Source organism: Triturus cristatus, chromosome 2_2 (genome assembly GCF_964204655.1).
Source record: "Triturus cristatus chromosome 2_2, aTriCri1.1, whole genome shotgun sequence".
In the NCBI taxonomy this organism is placed as follows: Eukaryota; Metazoa; Chordata; class Amphibia; order Caudata; family Salamandridae; genus Triturus; species Triturus cristatus.
This window is the reverse complement of record NC_140582.1, coordinates 356,697,350-356,724,758: the sequence shown is the minus strand read 5'-3', so window position 1 is coordinate 356,724,758 and position 27,409 is coordinate 356,697,350. Positions and strand designations below refer to the sequence as shown.

At 47.2% G+C, this 27,409-nt stretch overlaps 1 protein-coding gene across 5 annotated transcripts in view; it reads left to right on the top strand.

Annotated features, from left to right (window-relative positions):
• Positions 1-27,409, top strand: part of ZGRF1 (zinc finger GRF-type containing 1) — a 619,324-nt gene that overhangs the window by 542,264 nt on the left and 49,651 nt on the right. For 4 of the 5 annotated variants that reach the window (XM_085641436.1, XM_085641435.1, XM_085641434.1 and 1 more), the window contains 3 exons: positions 1,358-1,534; positions 18,650-18,784; positions 24,165-24,432. In XM_085641436.1, the coding sequence (XP_085497562.1) occupies positions 1,358-1,534; positions 18,650-18,784; positions 24,165-24,432 (580 nt within the window). The remainder of the gene's footprint in view (positions 1-1,357; positions 1,535-18,649; positions 18,785-24,164; positions 24,433-27,409) is intronic. The other variant, XR_014978114.1, reaches the window with a different exon arrangement.

The following is a 27,409-nucleotide window of genomic DNA, read 5'->3' as shown; positions in this document are numbered from 1 at the left end:
CCCGGTAGACCCTAAAGTATATCCATTACCACAGCCACACCCTCTTTTGAGATGAGGTGTACCAATGAGCCCAATATTAGCAGAGCCCTACCCCTGTATATCATGTTCGAGAGAGGGCCATGATTGTGGTGAATAAGGATATGCTCCCCATCCTTCTGTTTACATCCTTCTTCTTTAGTATAGTAGACAGTCTTACAAGCGATTCTTCACAATCTGGTTTGAGACAAAACCTGCAAGGGAGGAGAGGATCCCCTTTCCCTGCTACCAACAGCCTTAGCACGTTTATATTTCCTTCTATTCTGAGAAAGTGAATGCGCTTTTATTATTTTTTTTACATTGCCCAGTTTTAAACTCAATATACTCAACCAACCACCCAAACAGTGGCACCCAGCTATCCAGAAGTGAATGAGGTAGAAGAACTCTGCTTCTTTCTGAATTTAAAATGCTGCTATCAGTCAGACATCTAATGTGTATACTTTTCAGGTTTGTGCCTCCAGGACAGTACTGGAATCTCACTCCACAGTGGTCAGCTTATTGCAAGATGGCAAATTGCCTCCCATTTCAGCCCATACCAAAATGATGGTACTCTGATGTTAGTGTAAATCAGAGGTCGTGTAAAAAAGGTCAGCCCCCATCTAACATGGCTGATCTAGCTCCATTCTCTGCATAAATGCATGTGGGCAATAAACAAGCCACGGACACCTGTAAGACTTTTCAAGCAATCATACTATTCAACAGACATCACAAGTTTGCAAAGGCCAAGAAGCACATAACATTCTCACCTATCATTAGTCAAGCAAAGAAAACCAACAGAAGTAAAAAAAAAAAAAAGATATCTGAGAAAAGGGTAGCTCTCCAGTCCTCCATGTTCGATAGAAGACAAGTTACTTACAGTCTGTGAGTTGCAGATATAAGTCTCTTTCAGAAAACAGGCAAAACTGGAGGAGTCCATAGTGCAGTGATATTCAGGAGAGGGGGTATATGTTTTATATTAGTTTATTTACATATCTAGTTGGATGCTTGTCTGGGTGGTTGTATCACCTTATGGGACAGGGAAGTATTTTGGCGTGCTAAACTTGACAGTTGGACTGTGAAAACATCTTCTATAATGTTAAGCAAAGTGTTATGTCTGGTTGAGTTTTCTGAAAATCGTAAATGGGGCAGTCAATATATTTACTACTGAACAGGCAGCAGCAGCTTTACTCTGTGTGTGACTTGATAGCCTGTTTCATCTTAATGTACAGTGCAAGTGGTATCAGATCCTGGTCTGAGTTGCTCCACTACTAAAGTTGTTACTATGTATTTACTCTGTTATTTGCAGTGTGATTAATATTTTAATACCATGTTCCTTCCACAGGGTCATAAAGCACTTCTACTTAGGACCCAGTACCGATGCCATCCTTCTATTAGTGCCATAGTCAATGAACTGTTCTACGAAGGAAACCTGGTGGATGGAGTAACGGCAGAAGACAGGCACCCTTTACTGGACTGGCTACCTACTTTGTGCTTTTACAATGTGAAAGGGACCGAGCAGGTACAACACTAAACACTGTGGGCCCAATTCACAAACTGCATTTTGTAGTAGGTAAAGTAGTACTACAATAGTAATACTTATGGTGATATGAAATATTCAAGCCTACAAGAATTCACCTCCTCCTCCTATCTTTTCCATAGGGAGATCCTCATACATGTAGGTTTACTACTTAGGGGTCGATTCCGATCCCGGGTCGGACAGCTCTCCAAGAGCTGTCCGTAGCCTTACCGAGCGACCGACACGTACCCGTAGCCGGTCCGTCCTGAAGATGAAGTACGATGCGCATAACTACCAAAAACACGACCGACACGTAGGCTGTGATTCAAGCTCCATTCTCTGTCCGAGCCGTAACTCCGAACGCGAACCGAGTCGCCCGGAAGCAATATCCATAGCAGTTTCCGCCCTGACAAGTACGACGCGTACTTCCTACGCGCCGGACAGGTCGCCACGTACGGCACGTCATAGCATCCAGAAAACAAGCATATCAGCTACGATTCACTCCACAACTCAATCCACGGCTACGAGACGGACCAGCTTGCAGCGGGTACGAGACGGAGCAACAAGCAGCGTTTACGACACGAACACATCATGAATCCCATCGCGCAGGTCATACCAGTACTCTACATTTATGACCGGATCAGGATCCAACGCTGACAGGAGGTTAGTCAGACACCTTCCAACACAAACAAACAACCTGTACCCGCAAAATGGTACACACACACAGGGGATCCAAATCCTGGCCACTAACAGGTCGCCATAGGGGTTGCATGGCCAGCACCACTAACACCCCCACCCATAGGGCTTATGTTGCCCATCACCCCTGCCACCCCCAGCCATAGGGCATATGTTGCCCATCACTACTGCCACACCCACCCATAGGGGACCTGTTGCCCATCACTACTGCCACCCCCACTCATAGGGCTTATGTTGCCCATCACTACTGCCACCCCCAGCCATAGGGGACCTGTTGCCCATCACTACTGCCACCCCCACTCATAGGGCTTATGTTGCCCATCACTCCTGCCACCCCCATCCATAGGGGACCTGTTGCCCATCACTACTGCCACCCCCACCCATAGGGGACCTGTTGCCCATCACTACTTCCACCCCCAGCCATAGGGGACCTGTTGCCCATCACCCCTGCCACCCCCACTCATAAGGGGCCTGTTGCCCATCACCCCTGCCACCCCCACTCATAGGGAACCTGTTGCCCATCACCCCTGCCTCCCCCACTCATAGGATGGGTGATGCGCCACACATCCATCATACTCCAATATTAGGTATGTCAGCAAAATACATCCCCCCTAACGTCATGACAACAGTGTGTAGTCTGTGACAAATGCCCACAACAGTGATTATGACTTCGAACATACAATGTAACTAACAGCACATGTGTGACCAACAAATGAGTGTGCCCTACACAAGGCAAGCATCACAATAGCACTGTGTCAATGTAAAAAGAACACCCCCTCACTGTGTAGAACAAAAGTTAAGTGTGGGCTTCCAAACTGCAGCAGATGTTGAGCACTGTGGTGATTGGATCTAAACCGCCCCTCATCACAGTGACCGAAAGGTAAGTGTCATCATGGTCAAAGCTGCAAATAACAAACAGCATGTATGATCGCTGCTCCCAACACATTAAACACTTCTGGGGCGAAGTAGTGGTTGTGTCCCATTCCCACAGAGATGTGGTGAGGCTAACAGTGCTGTGAAAACATAACACACTCTCGGCCATGTGCAGACAGGCACCAAACATGGGGGCTGACAATGCATACAGTGTACAATGACACAAGAGCAGAAGTGACCATCACAAAGCATACACACATCTTGAAAATAGACACACTAATCAAAACAACCGGTGTAGACTGTAGGTGTCAGCTCACAAACTCCCATTCCATTCCAGCAATGGCACCTAACAACCAGGATGAATGTGCACAATGATGTGATATGACTCACAGGGACAGCAGGGAAAATCACAGAAACAGTATCCAGACAAAGGCCCACAACAGCAATACCAATGCACTGATGCAGATGCACAAACACAGGCAACCTCACACTGCACATCTGACACAACATGTGTGTGTGTGTGTGTGTCTCTGTATCCCCTGGCAACTACACAACACATGAGGGGGGCTGAACCACAGTGACACAGATGTGGACACAGTGCCATACAAAAGTAAACCATCATTGGGACACCCTTAGTGGGCAATCAGGCATTGTGAGATGAGAGGGAGCACAACAGACACATGTGACACAAGTTTGAATGAACAGCAACTAACACAGCAAGATACTGACACACAACAGCACTACCCCCAGTGACCAGACATTGGGGTGACACAAGCATGCATGACACCTCCACTGTGATGACAAAGGCAGATGTCGTACAAACTGGGAAACCCAGACATGTGTCCTGTTCCACAAACGTACATCACACATACACAAACACAAATCACTCAGCATGGCCCCTCATCCATGGACAAACGGGAGCTAGGGGACCATCCATGCAAACATTTACATCAGTCCACCCTCAACACCACACACCCTGAACTGCAACAATGTGCATCTGTGAATTCCACATGAACAGGTGACATTGCACATGCACCCATGACAAACACAGTAATGTTGGGAGGAACTAAGGTGCACAGACTCATCACATAAGGACAGTTTACAACCCTGGGGAATGACAGACATACTGCACAGTATGCGGACCATGGCCATGACGTCAAAGGTCACGTAACCTTCAGAATACCTGCCACAGTCCCAGGACAATGCAGAAGCCAAGGAGAACCACAAGAAACACATGCTGACACCTGCCAACATTGCAGCCCTGAACCCGACAAGTGGGAGCAGTCACACACACATACACATGTCTCAATCACTGAAAGTTACCACCTAGGGACAACTACATGATATTGCGAATTAACAAGTGCCTTGGGGAACCCTGACTGTGTCCCATCTGTGTCTGACAACATCATCACCACTCAGAACTGACAAATCCCAATGATGATACACCAATTAACAGTAGTGTGTCATGCACCCACACATCTGGTAGCCCATGGCAAAGTAGTGGGATGAACACAGTACCACTCAGCAAGCATCAACAACAGGAACATATCAAGGGAACACTGCCTGTGTATGAAAAGGGATGAGGACACACACACCTGCTCATACAACACACACAATTGGCCCAGGCTATGTCACAGGACAACACACTTACTTGAGGGGACCCAACTCCTGTGGAAGCCCAGCTGTGCCAAACATATTCACAGCACGTCTCACTCATGTCAGCAGAACACTTGGTCAGTCAGCCATCAGTTACCACACATTGAAGGCTCTGGTCACAACAGCCTGGGTAGGTGAGTCTCCCCTGAGTCATCTGCACATACTCAAAACATATGTCTAGCAAGTTGCACAGAGGACCCAGTTGCTCCTATACCAATGATGCCCACACCAGTAGGTCCAGTGGTGATGCGCACAAAGTCTGTGAAATTGACAAATTGGACAGTGGGAAGCACATCATATGTGCATGGGTGTAAGCCAGAGATGTGACCATTCAAATGAAATGTTCACAGAGATGTCCACAAATAGTTGATCATGACACACCCAGGTAGCTGCAAAGGATGACATGGATACTCACCAGAATAGGATACATATCTCATGGACCCACATGGAGTACCTCACATCAACACATCAGTATTCAACATTGGAAACCAAGCATTACAGGTGCAAGGGCATGTTAAACATCATCAACATAATGTACAGCTAAATCAAGTTCACAGGGATAAAGAAAAAATCTTTATTCAGCATATTAAAAGTTAAATGTCCGTTCAAACAAAAGGCCAATGGCCAGTCAATGTCCAAATGCCAAGGAGTGAACTAGAGTGACAACTGTCACACGTTGCTTGCCTGTACTGCTAAGGACCGGGGTCATCCCCTTGGAGGGGCAGGCCAGGCACCGCAGGTACAGGATCAGGGCGCAGCAGAAGGAGGCAGTGAAGAGGTGGTGGATGCAGGCGAGACACTTGCAACTGCAGTAGAGCTGACTGAAGTGGTGGGTGCAGTCACAACTGTGGGGCACAAGTCAGATGGGGTGGGTGCCGGCACAACTCCAGTGGGCAGGTCAGATGGAGTGGATTGGGTCCCCACTGCAGTGCCCAAGTCAGACGGGGTGGTCGTGGACTCCACTGCAGTGCCTACATCCATGGGAGCGGAATGTGGTGCAGGTGAGGTCGGCAGGACGGGGGGGGGACACAATCCCCACATCAGTGGCACTAACCGTCTGACCAGGTGTGGAGGAGCAAGTGGTAGGGGGGAGGGTCTTAGCATTTTGGGGATGGTGTATCTGTGGGTGGGGGAACCCGGGGCTGGGAGTGGTGGGGGAACCTCTGGAGTGGTGGCCTGGGGGATGGAGGACGGAGACTGCCTTAGAGCTGCGTGATGGCGGGGGGTCTAGCGCTTCTGGCTCCAGGGGGACTTGCGGGTGGGGGGTCTCAGTCTGACTGCGCCTGGGGGAGGGTGTCCGGGTGTGAGGGGCACTCCCCTCTGTGTGTGGGGACTTCCTCTTCCCCTTGTAATCAGGATCTGCTGGGTCGGTGGGGAAGAGGCCAGGGTCACAGAGGAAGAGCTTCTGGGGAGATGGGGTTGCAGGTGAGGCAAGGGAAGGGGGCTGGGAGGTAGAGGTTTCGGATGACTGCGGAGTGGTTGTGGATGACTGTGTGTGTGTCTGCAAACCAGCCCCTGTGAGTGTGGTATCAGTCCCCTGCGCTTGTTTGATGTACATGTAATTCTGATAGATACTGGCGACATGCTTGGGTGGGTGGGTAGAGTGGGGGGGTTCGTTGGGGGGTTGCTGGGGGATGGGGCGGGGGGTATTTTGGCTTTATCGCACACTCACTGTGGATGCACTACCTTGTAGCACAGATACTGTTGGGGTGAATGTTGTACAGTTGTGGTCAGTGTGGTGGGGCGGTCACTGCACTACGTCCTGATTTGGCTGGAGGGCAGAGTATTGGGGGCGGGGATTGACTGCATTTTGTTCTGTGACCTAATAAAGTCTGTTTAAAAAAAAAAATCAGTCCCCTGCGCTTGCTTGTGTGCACGTCTAGACCTTGGTTTGGGTGTTTGTGTGCTGCCCGTGTCTGTGGCTCTGTGAGAATGTGCAGGTGTTTGTATGCTTGGGACAGGTAGGCTGCTAGGAATCGTGGGTGGTGCAGGGGTTGGAGGGGTGCGGGACTGTTGGAGGAGGGACACTGCTTTCGTCAGGGAGGAGGCCATGGACTGATTGGTCCTCTGTAGGGCAGACATCCCCGATGAAATGCCCACCATGAATGACACCAGTTGCGTCAACAGACTTGTGTGTGCATGAAGGACCTTCAGCATCGACATCTGCCCTACATGGATCTGTCTAAGTAAGTCCACAGACTCCTCACTCAGGGCAGCAGGGGACACAGGGGGTGCGGTGCCTGGCACAAAGGAGACATGCTCAGAGACTCATTTCACATGTTTGTGATGCATGCCAGCAACACACATTATGATGTTCTCTGTCCTGATAGTCAATGCCACAATGGGGTGCATGGTGCACACTTGAACACAATGCAGGAGCACTCGTGGCAAGTTAAATGCCATGGCACTGTAATGCCTGGAAAGTCAGTCAACACTGTCTCCTGTCACAGGGGCAGGGCATCCAGACAACAACAATATGCACTGACTCACAATCCTAGCTCAGGGGTAAAGCTAACTCTGCAGATGACCGGCGCACTTGCCCATCCCCTGCAAACAACATATCCAGGACCCAGAAGACCCCACATCATGCAAATCAGACATACGAGTCTCTGCAAACACAACTCCCTGTACATTAACACATCACAGTCTGCCATGCATGTAACCCAGCTGCATGAAGGACACAGTTGCATACACCATTGTGCGCTATCAGATGATCACACACATATGTCACACAGGTCTTGTCTCTCACAGTCGCATCTCAGATGTCCTGCTGACCCTCAGAATCATGGACACCCCAGTTGTACGTAACAACAAGCCACACCATAATGACACAGAGGCAGACACCCGAGGGCACATGTCACTAAGCACAACCTGAAATTTAATACACAAGAGTGGTATTACATATTTCTAAATGCCCTTGAGGAGGCATGACTGCCCAGGTCTACACGAAACAGTGTTTGGCCCTGGACAGTAGTCAGGTGGCTATGCAAGTGTGACATACTTGATATACATACTCCTGAGGCCCCAAAATTGGAGTCCCCTGCTGCATGGGTTTGTTTGGAATACCCCAGCCACATGTGGCGAGTCAGACCAGCAATTGGAACACATCTCAAGGGCACACACAGATCGCTTGTCAGATCTCAGGCATTGGGCAAACAATTGACCCACCCATGAAACACACAACAGAGTCACGGGAACAGATGCTGTCCGGTAGATGAAGCATAGCTGACTACAGGTACACAGTGCCCTAGTGACACAAGCAACAGACTGTAGGGACCACACCTGTGGAACAGATGAGAAGGGTGCATCACACAATTGAGGGACCCTGAGTATTGGACTACAAGACCTACGTAATGTGGAAGTGTGACCAGGCCAAAGACTGCAATTGGCATGTCAGACATAATACACAGATTAGGCATGGACTTACCCCCTTCCTGCTGCTGTCTGGCCTTCAGCTGCCTATCCAGGTTTAGGAAGACCACCACCAGTATCCGGAGCATGTGGGGGGGGGGTCAGGGTCTGGTGTCCGCCCCTCCTGCGTGAAGGTGACAGCTTCAGCTGGACTCTAGCTATCCTCCGGGTCCAGCCCGAAGGTCCTGCCACCTCTTCTGGTAGTTGCGGATCCGGCGCTTTTAGACCCCCACCGAACGAACTGCCCGGGCGATGGTCAGCCTTATCTCCTGCTTCTGGTGGGCATCAACCTGTGAGGATGACTAATTTAAAAGTCCAATAGCACACCTGCCCCAGATTTGTGCTGCACACATTTGGATATACATGTCATCACAAAGGGAAATGAGTTACACAGGTAGTGCAACCATGGGGAAGGACAAATCACCTGCATGTCTGACATGTTAACAATTCCTGGATAGTTTAAGCTTGCACTAATGCACTTTAGCAGCAGGACACCTGTTCATTACATGTACCTACACTCTTCGGGGGATGAAAGTAGTCAGTGAGAATGCTTGCCACTGGTGTACACACTGCTAGTACTGCTAGTCAGACAACATGCATAATTAGGAAGGCAGTGGACTGCACACTCACCTGCTCCCCTGGTTTCCCATAGAGCTTGCTGTACTGTGGAAGGAGCCCGTCCACCAGGGCCTGGTTCTCCTCCTCAGTGAAGGCTGGGGCCCACTCCAGAGTACGTGCCATAGCAGGAGCCAGAGGATGCAGAGACTGCAGCAGTGGTAGCAGGGATGTGGTCCTGGAGCATGTAGTGCAGGCAAGTGAGCTCCCTGGGGGCCAGCCAGCCTTATATATGTGCTGCAGAGGCAGACTCTGTGCCATGTGTCCTCAGTGGTAGGTCCAACATGGTTGCATTCTATTAATCTGGCCAATCCATGGAAATGTACGATTCGTACACGCCATCCGCATCGTTCAAATCTTCACCTTCATGAAACACTTGAAATTGCAACATTGTTGTAGGCATCCAACTGAATTTCCAGTGCACAACTCGTACAAGTTTTGAATCCGCATCCGTCTCCATGACAGTCCAGAGCCAATGGGTACGCCCGGCTCGGTCAACTGACTGTACAACGCGTATTTTGAAAATACACACACACCCGTCTCCATACGATTCAATGGCCAAGGCGTACGCCTGTCTCAGAGCATGCCTGCCCGACGCGTATGCATGATAGTCACCAGCGTCAGACCTCATTGCAGTCAATGACAAAGCGTACGCATGGCTCGGTCATGAACCGTGCAATGCGTACGCATTGTCACCCGCGTCGGACCTCATTGCAGTCAATTACAAAGCGTACGCACGGCTCGGTCATGAACCGTGCAATGCGTACGCATTGTCACCCGCGTCAGACCTCATTGGTGTGACTATTCGAAGGATTCAACACACAATTACTTGCCAGGGACACCTGTGCACACCTACCACACTACAGCATTGGCCACACAGTGTCCCATTTCATGTAAGGCTGCATTCCGTGGGTGTTTGGGGTGGGCCACATTTGGTTTGTTGGGTGGCACTTTTGTGCAGCCACTCTCAGGCTGTGCACGTGTACATGGGGCAGAATCCTTTGTGTGTCGTGCACATTACCACTGTGATGTGCAATTGTACAGTAATGGGCATGAATCTCGTACACAGTTTCATGTTGGATATGTTTGGGGCATGTCACATACACCCTGAGTCCAGGGGGTGATGGCATGTACGTCACAGTGATACCTGTAGCCACAATACTGATGTGCACCCACAGTCTGTGTGCATGTTGTGTCTCAGATGTGTCTGATCAAATGTGCCCAATGGGTGACAGTCTCCACATCCATGTGGTATATGCATCAACCTTGATGGTGTGTGTGTGTCTAAGAGACGTACATGTAGGGCCTGCAGGAACAACAGTGGCCACTACCTATGGGACTTACGCTTGCCTTGTGGTGTGTAAGTGATACGCTATGTCCATGCCAGTGTCAATGTGGCAATACAGGGACCCTGGGTTTCTGCATGGCAAAGATCTGTGATGCCTGGGAGACATCAGGCCTCACTTGTCACTGTGGTGTGTGTTTGTAACGTCACAGCAGTACATAGGTTGGGTGGCACAGCCAGATGATTGGCCTTTGCACTACATGAGACTCATGTGAACATGTGGAATTGAGATGTGAGGTGATGGTCATGTAGGTGACATATGTGTCCATGCCCAACAGCACACACCTCAGTACATTGTGTAATGTCATGATCTATCATGTGATATTGAGCCTGGTCATGACCACATGGGTGGATGAACTGACAATCTTCCTTTGTGCATCTCTGTACTGCAGGGCACCAGCTGTCCATAGACCATTCTCAGACCTTGCGACCATGCAGGAACGCACTGCATCAGACGGTAACGCTTCACCAGGCCACTGATTGAGGGGTTGGCGGAGCAGTTGGCGCCACATCTGCTACCTGGCCGGACATACCCTACTGCACCGACCCCCGGAGGTGAAAGTGATGGCAGCCCTGCACTTCTTTGCTACTGGTACCTTCCAGTACACTGTGGCTACTGCTGGTGGTATGTCGCAAACGATGTTTAGTCGGGTGCTACGCAATGTCGTGGAGGGGATGTTGCATTTCCTAGACCTGTACATAAAGTTCCCGAGCCCAGCTGAACTCCCTGAAATAAAGGATGCCTTTTTTACACTGGGGAGGATGCCGAACGTCATCGGATCTATTGATGGGACACATGTGGCCCTGATACCACCACAGGCACATGAGCAGGCATACCGGAACAGGAAGCACTACCACTCCATCAATGCTCTGGTGGTATGTCTTGCTGACATGTCTATCACACGTGTGTGCACGGTTCCCTGGTTCTGCGCATGATGTCTACATAATGAGGAGTAGTCGCATTGCAACGCTGATGTCACAGATGCCAGCTCAGCATGCCTGGCTTGTCGGTGTGTACTGACTGTTTCTCATTGTGTGTGGTTGTCAATGTTGTATTCCGCACTCCTACAAAACTCAGCTACTTGTTCATTTTTGTGTGTGTAGGTGACTCCGGATACCCCAACATGCCATGGTTGCTGACACCCCTCCGGAACCCTGTGACACCAGCCGAGATGTGCTACAATGAGGCACATGGTCGGAGCAGGAGGGTGATTGAGCGGACATTCGGCCTCTTGAAAAGCCGCTTTCGCTGCCTGGACATGACTGGAGGGGCCCTCCCATATGAGCCTGCAAAGGTGTGCAAAATAATCCTTGTATGCTGCATGCTACACAACATGGCAGTGCGGAAGAAGGTGCCTCTCATCCAGGATGACGATGACCAACCTCCGGCACCTGTGGAGGATCCCGGCCTGGGCCAAGATGCCAGTGATGATGAGGATGAGGGTGACATCCGCTCACAGCTCATCAACAACTTCTTCACCTGAATGTGAGTTTCCAGGGTTGTTATGTCAATGTATGGAGTTAGCCTGGAATGTGTTGTGGCTGCTCTGTTGCTGTCTGAGTGTGTCTGTGTGCCACTTGACTGGATGCGTGCAGTGATGTGTCCATTCAGGTGGTGTGTACTCCACAATACGGTAGTACTGCTAACTTGTTTTTTGTCTAGGTTTCTTGTGACATGTTTTGTGCATGTGTATTGCATTTCTCTCCTGTTCTACTGTGCTTTTGACTGTGTCTTGTGTCCTTCCCAGGGTACTTTGCCTGTTGTTTGGTCAACACTGACCCCCAACACCCAAAATCCAACACCAGTGTGGAAGTTGTCAATTCCCATCAACTGATGTACCACACATCCCTGGACTTCAATTCTCCAAAACTTCGTGAGCGTGTGTCCACTGTTACGTAGAATTACCTTGCAACTATTATGGAATGAACATGTTGCTGATGTATAATGAACCTGTGCTACGCTTTGTTATGTGCGTTGTCTGTCTTCCCATATCGGACTGACATCTGCTTACCTCACCTGTGGACTTGTTACCACTGACTGGGGTTGGTGTTGTGTCTGTGCATGCCAATGTGTTTCAGGTCAACATCATTGTGTGTTCGATGAGTAACATGGCCATGGTGAGTATGTGTTGTAATGCCATTGTGGTGTGTCTCCCTCACATGTGTCACGTCACCATGACTCACCTAACGTTGGTCACATTGTTGCAGTATTTGGCATGCACTGTGTTGTGTAGCAGATCGACATCTCCATGACACATGACAAGTTGGAATCACAACAGAGGCAAGTATGGGGTACTGGTGAGTTTATTTTCAAACATGTGTGAGGATAGTGCACAGGATGGTGGGTGCTGTACATTGGTTTTGGAATCCAAAGTTCACATTAGAGTTGGATGTGCTAGTAGATGAAATATCCAGAGTAAAGTCCACAGTCATCTGCTACATTGGCCCAACATGAACCCTCCATGTCATGTGGTGTGAGTTGGGTGCGATTGGACAAGGTGAACTGGTTGCACACAAAGAACATTGTCCAGAAAAAGGTTTAGAGGCCCTGGGGGATGTGCTGGGACATCTGCCTCTCACATGTCCTTCTTTGGACAACCCCTCTTCTTCCTGGGGGGGGGGGGATCCACAGGTGCAGGCCTCTGCGGTGCAGGGGACTCTCCGCCAGAGTCCTCCTCCCTCCCTGTGACGCTGGGAGATGGTGTTGCAACAGATGTTGTGGCCACACAGGGAGGTGTGGACAGGTTTGTGTTGATCTAGCGGAGGCATTGGAGTATGTCCCGATGCACCGCAGTAAGGGCATCCCACTTGGCCTTCATGCGGGCATGGTGGGCAGCCTGCTCCTGTTGCATGTCCTTGAGGATCCCCACTACCTGGCCAAATCCTCCGGTGCTATCCTGGTATGCATCTATGATGCGTGCCAGTTGGGGGTCATCATGCAGCCCAGACCCCTCTGCAAGGCGCGCCCTCTGCCTCCCACCCCTCCCAGCACCCCTATCCACACGGACAGGACCAGCGGCGGGACGCACAGGTGACACTGGGAACCCCTGGGTGGTGTTGCTGGTGGTGTTTGCTGTAGCTTCCGGGGGGTCCTGTGTCCTTGTGCTGTGGGTGTTCAGTGGCCTTGGTCTGTTCGTGTTGGCGGGGGTGCCCTGTCGGTTTCCAGATGCTGGAGGCGTGGGTACAGATGTTGATGCTGCTGGTGCTGCATGATGACTCACACCGGAGGGGCCAGGTTGGTCGTCGTCATCCGAAGAGTCAAACCAGAGAGCTCAGTGTCCGCCAGAGTCTGGGACTGGGAATCCTCTTCATTTGATGCTAGGTGCCCAGCACCACCTGTGTTTGGAAGAGACACACGATGTGAGTTATGTTTCTACATGCATTGATGGTTCACAAACATGACATTTTCTACTTTACGAACAGATGCCTGCCTGTACACTGCTTTTTCCCAGCTTGTCACGGACAGAGTTTGATATTGTTGTTGCCCACTTCCCAGCATGGCCTTGTGCTCCCCACAACAGAGCCTAGTGTCGGACATCCTGTCAGTCCATTCCCACTCCATGTGAGGTGAGCATGGTTAAGTGTGAGCTTGCTGGGCCATGTGGGTGGGTGGGGAATGTCTGTGACTGCAACTCCCATCATGCTCCTGGCTACACCCCCCTTCCCAGCATGCCCATACTTCCTTCCTCGTGACTCTGCTTCCCTGTGAGGGGGTGTGACAGCAATGGCAAGATGGCTGACTGTGAAGTCCTGGTGTTTGTTGGTGCCCAGTTCCCAGCATGGCCTTGTGCTCCCCACAACAGAGCCCAGTGTCAGACATCTTGTCAGTCCCTTCCCACTCCCTGTGAGGCAAGCATAGTTCAGTGTATGCTTACTGGGCCATGTGGGTGGGTGTAGATTGTCTGTGACTGCGACTCCCATCATACTCTTGGCTACACCCCCCTTCCCAGCATGCCCATACTTCCTTCCTCTTGACTCTGCTTCCCTGTGAGGGGGTGTGACAGCAATGGCAAGATGGCTGACTGTGAAATCCTGGTGTTTGGTTGGCTACAAGTCCAAAGAGAGCCCCTGTGCTTCACACAGCAGCACCCAGTACGGTGTATCTTTTGCTGATATTTCACAGAGGTGTGGGTCAATGCATTCTGCCCGGTGAGTTGTGTGGCGTTTGTGTTGAGGGGTGTGTGTGTGTCTCCACATGCTGGTAAGTATGGTCAGAGCTATCAGTCCTCCTTCCCACCCGGCCAGACATCCCACCATGAAACGTGCTTCCATTGTGGGGCATGCAAGTTGTCTTTCAGGATGTCAGTCAGTGGTGTCCTGCTTCTGATTTGCGCACATGCCCTACCAGGGCCTTGTGCTCCCCACAGCAGGAGCCAGTGTCAGCCATCTTGTCAGTCATTTTCCACTCCCTGTGATGTGGGCATGTTTCAGAGAGGTCTTGATGGGCCAATGAGGAAGGGGAGCATTATCTGTGACTACAGGCCCCATCATGCTTTTGCATACACTCACTTCACCTGCATCCCCACTATTCCTTCCTGTCAGTCAGCTGCACTGTGAGGTAGTGTGTTTGTGGTGGCAAACTGTCTGGCAGTGTCTATTTAGCTTTGTGCCACTGCCTTGCTCTATTTGTTTGTAGGTTGGTGCATGTCATGACACAGTTCCAAGTCACTATTAGATGGCAGGTATTGTGTTTGTCTGACTGGCATACACATCTTGGGATGATTATCTATTTGTTAGTGTAGTTTTGCTTGCGGTGCATGGTTTTGCTTTCCCCTTGCCACAAAATCTTGGGTATGTTGTTTGTGTACTCACCAGGCTCTGGTATGTCTGTTAGCCCATGGAATCTCTCTGGTGGTAGGATGTCCCGCACCTTCTCCTCCCAGGTCCTGAAGTAGACTGGTTTGGCAGGAGGGCCACCGCCGGTGCACTGACTCAGGGTGTGATCTTTTTCGATGAGTTTCTTGACCTTCCTGCACACGTCATACCACCTGTTCTGGATATCGTCCTTTGTGCGCCTTGCTGGTGCTTGAGCATTCACCTTGTCCACAATCCTCGCCCACATCTTTGTTTTCTGTGACATGTGGGTCCTTTGGACCAATGTATCAAACAAACGTGGCTCTACTCTGATGATCTCGTCTACCAGCACTTCTAACTCACTATCTGGGAACTTTGGATTCTTCTTTGGGGGCATGGTGATGGGTGGTGGTGGTGAGAGATGTGTGTGTGAGGGTGCAAGTGAGGGTGGGTTGGTGTTGGTTTTGCTGGCTGTATGTGTGTGTGCTTTTGGATGAGGTGCTGATGGTGTGTGGGTTGTGTGATGGGTGAGTTGTGAGTGTGTCTGTGGTTGCTGGGTAATGGTGTTTGCTGCTGGCTGTGTCTCCTGTTTGCAAAGGATGATGGTAGTTATTGTAGTCCTTTATATAGTTGGAGTTGTGGGTGTGTCTTTGTCCCAGGTTTTTTTTATTTGATAGTTATTGGCCTTGTCATTGCTTGTTTGGTCCTTTTTTTGCCTTTTATCCTTTGGGTTTTGTAGGCAGGAAGGAGACGTTCATCTGATGGATACGGACGCTGATGTTGTCTCATGCGGGCTTCTCCGCCTCGTTCACGCTGCCTATCTTCTGTGTTTCATACGCGTCGGTCGCGAAGGTCTCTATTGCTTGTGGGCCCGGATGTCTGTACGTGTCGGTCATGCGGCTTGGTCTCCGTGCGAGTCGGTCTGGTTTTACACGCATTGTATCATACTGCGTGGATCGGACATCGTGTTTACGGGTTGGTCGGGTTCATTCCGGGTTCGTGTCGGTCGGTGAAAATCGCGTCGGTTTTTCCGTCCGGTTCACTATTTTCCCTACGGCTCGGTCGTACGGCTTGTATTCCGTACGTGTCGGTTGTAATTCACATGTGTTGCATCGTACTGCACGGGTCGTACGGCGCTGGTCCGTGTCGGTCGGTATCCGGTCCGGGTCCGTGTCGGTCAGTTTGTTTTGAGGCCGGAATCGGAACCGGCCCCTGAGTAGAAACAATTTAGAAGATACCGGGGGAGTGGCTGGAAAAAGGAGCATGCTTACTACTAAATAAGAGGGGTTTAGGGAGGGAAATACACCCACCCACAAAAGAGTAAACCTAGTACTAGTCACAAACTGCACTTCTAAAGTCACTACATCCAAAAAGTACCTAAAACAGTAGCTCAGAGCTGGAGTACGTCCAGCACATGCCAGAAACTGCAGCAGACTTAGGAGCTTGGCTAGACGTGCCTGCCATGGCAGGAAGCGATCAAACTTGCTGCTTAGACTGGCAGGTACTTCATTAATGAGCTAGCCAAGAGATTGCCCACAGCGAGAGGACTACGGAGCAGGGCACTGATAAAATTTGCAGTGGGAGGAAAAAGGGGGTCTCAAAACGCAGAATCCCCCTGCATTTTCCATAGACTTTAGACAAGGCTATAGCAAAAACTGCTTAACGGACTTACACCAAATTTGAGAGGAAGCTAGATCTTGGTCCATAAATTGTGCTTTTTGTGTTTTTTTGTTAATCTGTTCAATAGTTTTTGAGCAATTAATGCTCAAAACTTTGTGTATATGAATCCGGAAAGAATCTGCGGAGCCGGCCGTTCTCATGTTGAGATCTATTTGGCTGCCACAACATCAGCAAGAATGTAGCGGCAGCAAACCTAGGACTCGATACTCAGCCCTGAATCCTAGGAAAAACATAAATAAAGATATTAGGGGACAGGGTAAAGGATACCCTGACCCTCTAGGCCTTTTTTTTTTTCAGTGAGAAAAATATATATACATATATAGATCAAGGTCACTCGTTGACCGAAACGCGTAATGACAAAGGAATGTAAGGAATAAAGTTATCGCACTACAAGATAAGAGGAGTTTGTGCTCTGTTTGTTCGCTTCAATGAAGTGGAAGGGCATTTTTGTTTGAATCTGACATATATATCACCGAAAACTGATCCGATGAATGAGCCACAGACCCTGCAGGGTGGGTCAGTGTTACGGGACCGGAGCCCCCCGTACAAACATCCAAACACCACCTCCCCTTTCCTAAAGAGAGGCACACCGACGCCTGCTGGAAGTTGTTGAAAAATGCTTTAATCCATGTGGAAAGTTGCACAGGTAGTGGAAAGCTGCACAGGTAAAGAAAACCCAACGCGTTTCTCCTCTTAAGAGGCTTGATCACGGGTAAAGTCTGTGCCTTTCGACTGACCACGTGATTTAACACTCCGGTTCCGTCATCTTTGAGAATGCAATTGCTAACAGGTGTGACCTTTTTTTCAAAATAGGCAGTAGCATGATTAAACTTTTATAATTCACTATCACAAAAATGCTGCAGTCTTGTCTTTAAATGAAAACTGGCTGTAAATGCAATGTTCGTTTTTTAACCTGTTTAATCTTGCTTTTCCTTCCCACAAAGCATTTTTTACTCCTTCAGCCAGCCAGTGAAAAACATCCATCTCGCTTCCCTTGCCAGCACTCCTTACAATTTTCATGTAGAATGTCTCTGTTTTTGATCTTTAAGGGGGCTAGGCGGGACCGGAGCACTATTTGTTTTTTGATATATATATTTTTAAGTCGTTATAAATTAATTCAAATCAACATTATTTCTTAAAGTGTTGTATTTCACATCCCTGCCTCTATTATTTTCCAAGAGAGCGTTTTTCTATATCAGTGGTTGGCCGTGCAAGGTGCTGTTGCCCTTCTACTGCTGCTCCTTTTTGGCAGTAGTAACTTAAACTCAATAATTTGGCTCCTTCCCCCGTTTCAGGGGGTGGAGACTTGCAAATCTACACTTTTTAGTAACCTTACACTCGCAAATGGTGATTGCAAAAAGTAGTAATATTACTCAAAAATTAAGTCTAAACTTACACATCTAAATTACAGTATAAGTTACCTTTGTGAGCCGGTGCGTTATTAAGTTATGTAGTTGAAACTATGTAACTCCTCAGAGGGGAGCGAAGCAATATTTAAGCTGCCAAGCAGAAAAAATGGTATGGTTCCGATTCAGAATGCCATTTATGCTCCTACGTTTAACTTTGGTCAACAAGTGCAAGTAATAAAACATGGATTTACACTTGATTTACTCGTGTAATGACACCAATAATCTCCCCTAGACGGGGAGTGTATACTTGAGGGTGGGGTTTACCATACAAAATACGTCAACACCCGCAAACCTGTGAGTATTTACAAACGTTCGAAGATCCTAGTCCAACCCTGGATATGATGGAGGGCAGGGATAGAAGTTTCTCCGCAGGTAAAACAGTTTCTCTCAGATAGAAAACACAGCATACACAGATGCACAAGTATTTATGTATGCATTGATGCTTACACATGTGAAGCTCCCAGTGTTGTCATGTACCCATGAGCACTTATGAAATTCTTGGAGAATTTCCCCAAAAATGTGATTTACATTCAAACGTAGCAGTAGAACTAATCAAGTAGTTTTACAGTTTTTTAAGTATGACTCAATATACTTCATATGCTTTTATCTTTTTTAACAGCTTTATTTTCTTCTCTTCAGATTGAGCAAGGTAACAGTTTTCACAACATGGAGGAAGCGGTCTTTACCTGCAAGCTCATTCAGACCCTGATTGCCAGTGGAATTGAAGGATCCATGATTGGGGTGATAACACTTTACAAATCTCAAATGTTCAAGGTGCGTACAGTGCGTTTTAATGAGATTTTGAGTAAGAGTTATCCTAAGGTGTTCATGCTTGTCTTACCATGTGTAGCCGGTCCCAGTTTCCTAGTGATCAACTTTGCCATTTTTGTGAACTTTAAAAAAATATTTCATGGTCGTATTCCTCTTTTAGGAAGATTGGTGTACACATTGTGAATGTTATTGCACATTGGTACCAGGATGTGAATTAAAACAAAAAGTGTTGGTGGTTTTATTTAGATTAAATTGAACTCCTTGTCTCCAACTGAACGTCCCCTTACTAAGTCATTACAAATAGAAAATCAGTGTGGTCCTTTGAAACTAATTTAGTCCAGTGGTACTGTGAAAAGTAACACTTTTTTATTTTGAACATATAGATTAAATATAACTGTAACAGTCATCAACATACCTTAAACACATTTTCATTGGTAACATTAAACACATTTAATGGTTGCGGTTAACCCTTTAACCCCAAGCCCTTAAATTTATACAGGAAACCGTTAATCCTGAACCATTTACCCTTAATTATATAACTGTACTCTATAACTAAACCCCTGTACCCTTAACCTCTATACCACATACCCTTAACCCTGTACCCCAGTCCTAATACCATGCCCTTTACATGTGTTCCATGTACCCTTAACTCTATGCTTCTAATCCTTAACCCCTAACCTCTAACCCTTATTAATTAGCCAAGTAAAACTAAACTTTATACCCTATACCATTAACCCTATATGCCAAACACTTACCCTACCTCCGAAGCCCTTAGCGGTATAACTGTCACCCTATATCCCTAAGCCCAAATTCTTACTCCTTAACCTCAGTAACCTATACCTTATGCACTAAACCATTACCCCCGAATTCCATCACCCATCCCTTTCACACTGCCCTAACTTCAATATATTTTGGGAGCAAACATTTTAGGAAGTGGTCCTTTTCAGAAGTTTTTTTAGAACGGTTTTGGTAGAACTTTTAATAAGTGTTGTTTTCAAAGTTTTGAATCGGTACCAGGTCAATTTGGCTTTCAATATCACAGATCATGTTGTTTTAATAAGCAAAGACATCAGAGTCAGACCCCATGTCTTTGGTATTCCCAAAAAACTGAATGCAATGAAAAGTCTATTAGGAAAACTAAAAGAGGTATGAAGACATAATCTTGGATCTCTTAACAGCCTAATTTTCAAAGAAGACCCCACAAGAGGCTAATTCAAACACAAATACTTAATTTTGCAATGTCGGAATAGAATCCACGATCAGCAAACGCACACGCCTCTGTTTCTTCATTTAGCACTTTGTTAATGATATTCAACTACATTGGATTTTTCTTTCTATAGAAAATAAGAACAATTGAGTTTGTTCTATCCAAAAATCATCAAAACTATTTTCAGTCATTCTTTGTAACATTCCTTCTTGGTTGATATCAAAAATGAGTTGGGCTGCATACGTTTGCTCTCTCTGACACCTTTCAAAACACATTTTCCTTCCCTGACAACTATATTGAGATACATTTGCAGAGGAGCAATCCTCTTTGTATTTTATTTATTTATTTGCGCACAACAGAGCAGTTAAACAAGAAATGTGGTACATAGTAAGAGAACTTAGTTTATAGGACTTTGAAGCACTTCAGGATGGATACATAGAGATGCTGGTTGAATATGGTGGATGGATACAATGAATGATGATGACAATAAATGCATTTATCATATACACAGTGACAGAGTTGTCTGTAGATATGGTAGTTGAGACGGTTTCTGTGAGATAAGGTGGTCCTTGACAGCATTTTAAAATAAAGAGAGTGAGAGAATTTCAGATTGTAGGGACAAATATCCAGTATTAGCACAGGTGCTGGTTGTTCTTTTTCCCTAGCTGTCTTCCTACATTTTCCATTTTAGGTAGATTTTATGTGGCCCATAAAATGCAGATCTGTGCCTTCTCATGGACACCCTAGGTATGTCCTGATACTGGGGAGCATCTCCATTGCCCGATGCCTGCACATGCAACCTCAAGAGATTCCCCCGGACCCTGTATGGAATCCATACAGCTTACTGCCAAAGGACTGCCATGCACACAGGCAAAGCCTTCTGCAAGCTTAGACCCCTCTCTAAACAGACAAACACAACCGCATCCTGTTTGAATGGCACTTTGAAATTGCAGGAATGTGTTTGAGCATTAGACTTCTGCCAGCTGCCCCACTACGAAAGTATGTGCTAGGGCTGCCCCAAGTTAACTGATTTCTTTTGGTCCCGGGGGATCTAAGTGTTGCAGCACTGTTTCAATAGAGAGCGGCCAGCATGCTACCCACATTCTGCTGTCTGGGACTAAGCCAAAGCTCTGCCTTTGCTTAGCATGGAAGTCTGTGTTAGTCCAAGGGATCAGGGGCAGCTGGTACCATTTGAAAGTGGTGGGGCGAGTGAAGTTCCCCACCACTTCGCAAAAAAGCAAAATAAAACACCCCTCCCTCGAAAACTCCAAAGTAAACCACCCCTCACTCCAAAAGCACAAAATAAAATACCGCCTCCCTCCAAAAGCCCAAAATAAATCACCCCTCCTTCCAAAAGAAAAAAAAATAAAGCACTAGAATAAAATTTAAAATGAATATAATAAATAGTACTTACCCACTGTGGCACGTCCTCTGTCCTCCTTGATGTTCCACTTCTTGAATCTGCAGTCGAGTTCCCCTAACCAATCCAGATGCTGCTCTCATGCTGTTAACCAGCATGAGAGAAGTGCCTGGATTGGATGGAGCCGGCTGTCTGGACGCTCTTTCAGGCCCTGTAGGCCTGTGCTTAGTCTTCACCCAGCTGTCTAAGACAGCTGAGTGGTGAGCTTCAAAGTGCGCATGTCACCTTGGCCTGGGCAAGACAGCCGGCCAGAGTGACATGCGCGCTTGGAAGCATCCAGCCAGCTCCTACTCCTTTCCTCTGCTACCAGTCAGCAGCAAAGGACACGCCCTGTATGTCTCTGGGCTCAGGGTCGGCTTGCTGCTGCAGTGCGCATGTCAGAAAAATAAAATGGCAATCTTTTCATTGGCATTTTATTTTTCCTGCCTGGCTGGCGGCAGGCAGGGGGGGTAACGCTGCCCCTGCCCTTGTGCAAAAACCGCACCTGCAAGGAATCCTGTAAGGTCACAGAGATCCTGACAGCAGTGGCTCCTCCGCTATGGTGGAGGAGCATCGCCCCACCTGTCAGCAGCCGAAAAAATTAAACTATAATAAACTCTTGTTTATTCTCATTTTGTTTTTCCCTTGGAGCCGAGGCTTGGGGGCGAGGCCAGGGTGGTGACAGGCTGGAGGGGGAGGGTTGGGCACTTCACTGCCCATGTGGGTTTGGCCGGCCATCTCAGGCCGGCCAAACCCACATTCGCATTAAAGCTCTCTCCAACCCCTGCTGCATTGCTGGGTTGGAGAGAGCAGGCACAGGCTCCTAGTCTGTGTGGGAGCGCCAATCAACGGTGCTCAGGCCAATCCTGACTCTGCTTTTAGCAGCATGAAAACAGTGTCAGTATTGGCCGCTGTGTACTCTGGCAGCCTGTGCCTGGAGAAGCTAAGAGTGCGATGCAGCGAGCAAGTAAGAGTTTAAAAATATATATATTTTTTTTTCTTTCCCCCCAATTCCCATCCTCCACCTCCCCGGCCACTCTGTCAACTTGCCGTCCGCCACTGGATCCTGAATATATTATGAGCTCACAAGACGGGTGGGATAGAAAGGATTCATCCTGGGTGGAAAAATGCTATTTGCAAATATTTGCTGAGCACTGCAGCCCCCTCCAGGGACAACAGAGATGGGCTGCCTGAAATGTTGACATGTGCAGTTGTGACTGTGGCGACTTAGCTTGAAGTTCCCCACAAGGACTTCTGTGATTGGGTTACTGAAAAGCATAGCATGGCCAAGACTAGGTAGGCAGCTGCTGCTTCGGATCAGCAATGCGATACAAACAACAATTGGTCCTAATAGCAAGGATATATAACAATAGACACAATACTCAATATTGTATTTACATCAACATAAGAAAAAGTGCTCATAGGAGTGCCAAGGTGCCATGAAAGAAGAAAGAAAAATGAATTTGAGAGTTGTTCTGTTACCGAGGGAGGGACAGAACTTTTGACAACATTGTTATCAAGCGAATGACCCCCCCATTTTGATCCAATCAATAAGGGGCTCCTCTGAACCTGAATGCATAACGAAGCCAGTGACCCATTCTGATTTATTCGATTATGGGCTCTTCTACCCTTGAATTCATATTGATCTTACCTTGAACAAGCGGTAGCTTCGGATATATTCATTAACTTGCTCAGATCTCCCGCCCACATACAAAGCTGGATAAGGAGCCCATCTGCCATTCTATGCACCACTGAAGGTTGCCCTCAATCCTTTCTTTTACGTCCTGATGAAGACCCGCTATTTAAGTCTTAAATTGCCACACTAATCATCCGGGTCAAAATGTCGGCATAACTATACAAGCCTGGATTGTTTCTTATTATCCTAAAGACGGATGTGCTTCGATTCATCTGCCTCTTTTTCTTATATGGATACTTGTAATACTTGAGATTTTTTCTGACAGGCTTATTGCAGCAGCATGTTCCCCGCCACTGTGCTCATTGTTTTCTTTCACTTTCAGATTAATTTTTCTCTTTTTTCATGGCACCTGAGCACTCCTATAAGCACTTTTTCTTATGCACTATGAGGAACAACCGAAACATAATGATTGTATGTATATACATTTTTTTGATAAGAGAAATATAAAGAATTGAAATGACTTTCACCGTACGTTATCCATTGGATTGTTTTCTCTCGCTCTCCTGTATCAATTTATGTTGCTGTAAATACAATATTGAGTATTGTGTCTATTGTTATAAATCCTTGCCAATAGGACCAATTGTTGTTTGTATTGCATTGTACCCAGATCCTTTGGCCTTTTTGGGTTACTCCATTAGTTTGTAATGGCTCAGCAAAGCAGCGAAAAGCACACAGCTGCCTTTTTGCATTTTTGGTTTGGTGAGGGGGTGGAATTAGCGAATGTGGCAAATATTTTGGAAAAAAAAAACTGCCAATATTATGAGCTGTCAGGTTCCCCAACATCTCACCTACCCTAAGGCAGATCCTTACCACTTCCTATGTCTGTTAGGAACAGAACCTCGAACAACATTGCTACAAGGTAAATTTACCCTTATAACGATCTATGTAACCAGAGATGGTGGCTTTGAATGTTAGCAAGTGATTAATTTTCAGTTAGTATGGCTTCACTTGGATTTTCCTTTGGTGAGTTGCTTTGTTGTGTACAAAAGTATTTTGATTTATTTTTTTGGCAGTTACCATCTCTAATCTATTCAATGAATTAAAAGGAAGTACTGCAGGAATGTATTTTTTTCATTCACAGCTTTGCAATCTACTCTGTGGTGCAGCTGTTCTTTGTGACCCCCTTCAAATTAAGGCAGTTCAAGTGTCTACTGTTGATGCCTTCCAAGGTGCTGAGAAGGAGATAATTGTACTGTCGTGTGTCAGGTCACGGCAGGTTGGCTTCATCGACTCAGAAAAAAGAATGAATGTCGCCTTGACGAGAGGGAAGAGGCACCTGTTAATTGTGGGAAATGTTGCCTGTTTGAGAAAGAACAACCTCTGGGGAAGAGTAATTCACCATTGTGAAGGTAAAATAACATTTCTGTTTAAATTATACTTTTTAGCTGTAACCTAGTCCTAAACTGAGATATGTCGTAGGAAATGCATGCATTAATAGATGTGCAGGTCTGGCATTACAAAATTCCATAGATACACACTGTTAGACTTGGCACCATTAGAGCGGGTCTCCCTTCCATTTTTTGCTGTTGCCTCCTGTGTTTTTGCTGGTCTAGATGCTTTGGGCACTTTGCCACTGCTGTTCAGTGCCAAAGTGCAAGTGCTCTTTTTTGTAAATTGTTGTGATGGATTAGTGACTCCATGAATGGCTGATTTGATTTACTTGGCAGACCCTAGGACAGTGCACCATGTGTGCCCAGGGCCTATAAATCATATGCTGCTGGTGGACTTGCTGCTTGTAAAATGTGACTCAGACCTGCCATTGCAGAGCCTGTGTGCAGTCTGGGACTGCCATGTCGACTTGGCAAGTGCACCCACTTGCCAGTCCCTAACCTTCCCTTTTCTTACATGCCAGGCACCCCTAAGGTAGGCCCAAAGTACCCCTGTGGGCAGGGTGCATTATATGTGAAAGGTAGGACATGCAGTCATGTGTGTAGTATGTCCTGATAGTGAAATACTGCCAATTTCTTTTTTCATTATTGCAAGGCTATCTGTTCCCATAGGCCAGAATGGGAAGTTATTTTATAACATCTTATAAACATAACTGACACTAGGAATATGATAGGAAAATACATTTTAGTATGCCTGAACTCAGAATATTAAAGTGCATCTTTAAGTGAGGGTGACTTTTGCATTCTGTGTTTGAAAATACCACTTTTAGAAAGTGGGTATTTTCTTGCCTATCCGTTCAGTGTGCCTCTGCTAGGTTTGTGTTTTGCATGTCTGGCTTTTGGATGACAGGGGGCTGGAGAGGGCTGTGGCTCCAGAAGTCTGATGAGTTAGGGCTGGGCTGAATAGACCTGGGTTGCATTTGGAGTAGGGGGGAAGAGATTTCCTTTTCACCTGAATGGGCCTGGTCTGCCTTCAACAATGATGTCTCCACCTCCTGCCAGGAAGCTGCACCAGTGAAGACAGGACTGGTTTTAGCTGGGTACAGAAACTCTCTGACTTCAGAGAACAAAGGATTTGTGTGTATAAAAAGAGGGGCCCAGACCCCAGACTTTTAGATCACTTCTCGGAAATCAAGAGGAAACCTTTGCCAAGGAGAAGAGCCGGAGAAGCTGGGGAGGAATACTGCCCCTGAGCAGTTTGCTGTCTGGGGTTGGCCTGCAGTAGCTGCTTGCTGCCAAGGAAAGGAGAAAAAGGACTTTGCTGTTTTGCTTTGTCATCTGCTTGAAGAAAAGATCTTCAAGGGCTTGAAACTGAGCTTTGCTCCTATTCTGTAGTCTCAGGAACACAAAGACTTCACCTCGTCTGTCTTCCTGCATCTAGAACTGCTGTTTTAGTTGCTACAGAAGGAAATTGCAACACCGACGCCGGCGAGCGACGCCGTAACCTGCACCGAAGCCGCAAGCGCTGCTCCGACTTTCAACGTATGCCCAACGCCAGCTGCTGTGCCAGGGAGCAACGCCGTAACCTGTCCGAAGCCGTGAGCACTGCTCCGACTTGCGACGTGGACCCGATGCCTGCTGCTGTGCCGCATCGATTCCAAAGCGGACTTCATCATCGCACAGCCAATCCTCGACGTGGGTGACTCCCCGAATCTATCGACATCGCGCCATCGTAAGGAACAGTGGTTTTGGCACCATCGTGACGTCATCTCAGCAACGCAGTAAGGAACCGTCGTCTCGCCTCCCCTGCAGTAAGGAACAGAGACTGCACCTCCCCTCGGGTCGTAAGGAGCGGACGCCGCGCAGCGCCTACGAAGTCGTACCTCCCCGACGTTGTAAACCATTGTTGCTTCATCAATTCCATGGTACTGTTCTTTGTGGGTCTGCTTGACTCCGGGCCCAACGCCGCACACCTCGCGGTTGGTGCCGTACTTTGGGATTTCCACCAGTCACGACGTTGTTATAACCCCAAGTGGAGTTATTTGTTGCTACAAGCTTTATTTTTGTGACTAACCTATTTTTAAGGATATTTTGATAACTGTATAGTGGATTTTTATCGTTTGGTCTTGTTTTGGTTTAGATAAAGATCACTTATTTTTCTAAACTGGTGTGGTGTCCATTTGTAGTGTTTTCACTGTGTTACTGTATGGGTTCACAAATGCTTTACACACTGCCTCTGAGATAAGCCTGTCTGCTCGTGCCAAGCTACCAAGGGGGTGAGCAGGGTTATTTTAGGAGTGTATCCCCCTTACCCTGACTAGAAGCAAGGGCCCCTATATGGACAAAGGTACCTACCTCTGCCAACTAGAGACACCCATTTCTAACACTTACCATAATATACAAATATGTGCTTCATTCATAATTCAACAAAAGCACTTATAGGTTAATAAAAAAATACCTTTATGACGTTAACTTTTACCGTAGGTCCTTACCAGGACTGCTTGCTCGCCACAACCATTAGTCAATGGTTGTAGTAGTTTGTGTTCTGCGTCTCAATACAGTTTGTCTCTCTTTTTACATAGTCAAGAATAGCCCTCTGTGTTAGGCAGGACATTAATAGTAAAGCTTTATAACACTTGCATAAAAAGAACAATGATCTGTTGCAACTTTAATGCAGCTTTGAATATAATTCATGCTTATTGCTTTCAGGTGATCCTGTTTTTATTTTTGGACAGTATTTTGGAACTATTCTTCACTTTAATAGTTGTATGTGTCATAAATTGTTTTTGGAGGAGAGGTATGCATGATTTTTTTTTAAACCGTAAAGTCGTTTCCTGAACCACCTTTATTACACATTTAGATTTTATTGAGCTCCAATTGACTGTTCACATTATCAACATGGTTGCAAAGCTAATGTAATATAGCATTTCGTACTAATGTTGTTGGTCTAGTAAAAAAGTGTCACTGCCTACAGTGTTCCAAATTTCTTCTTGAACTG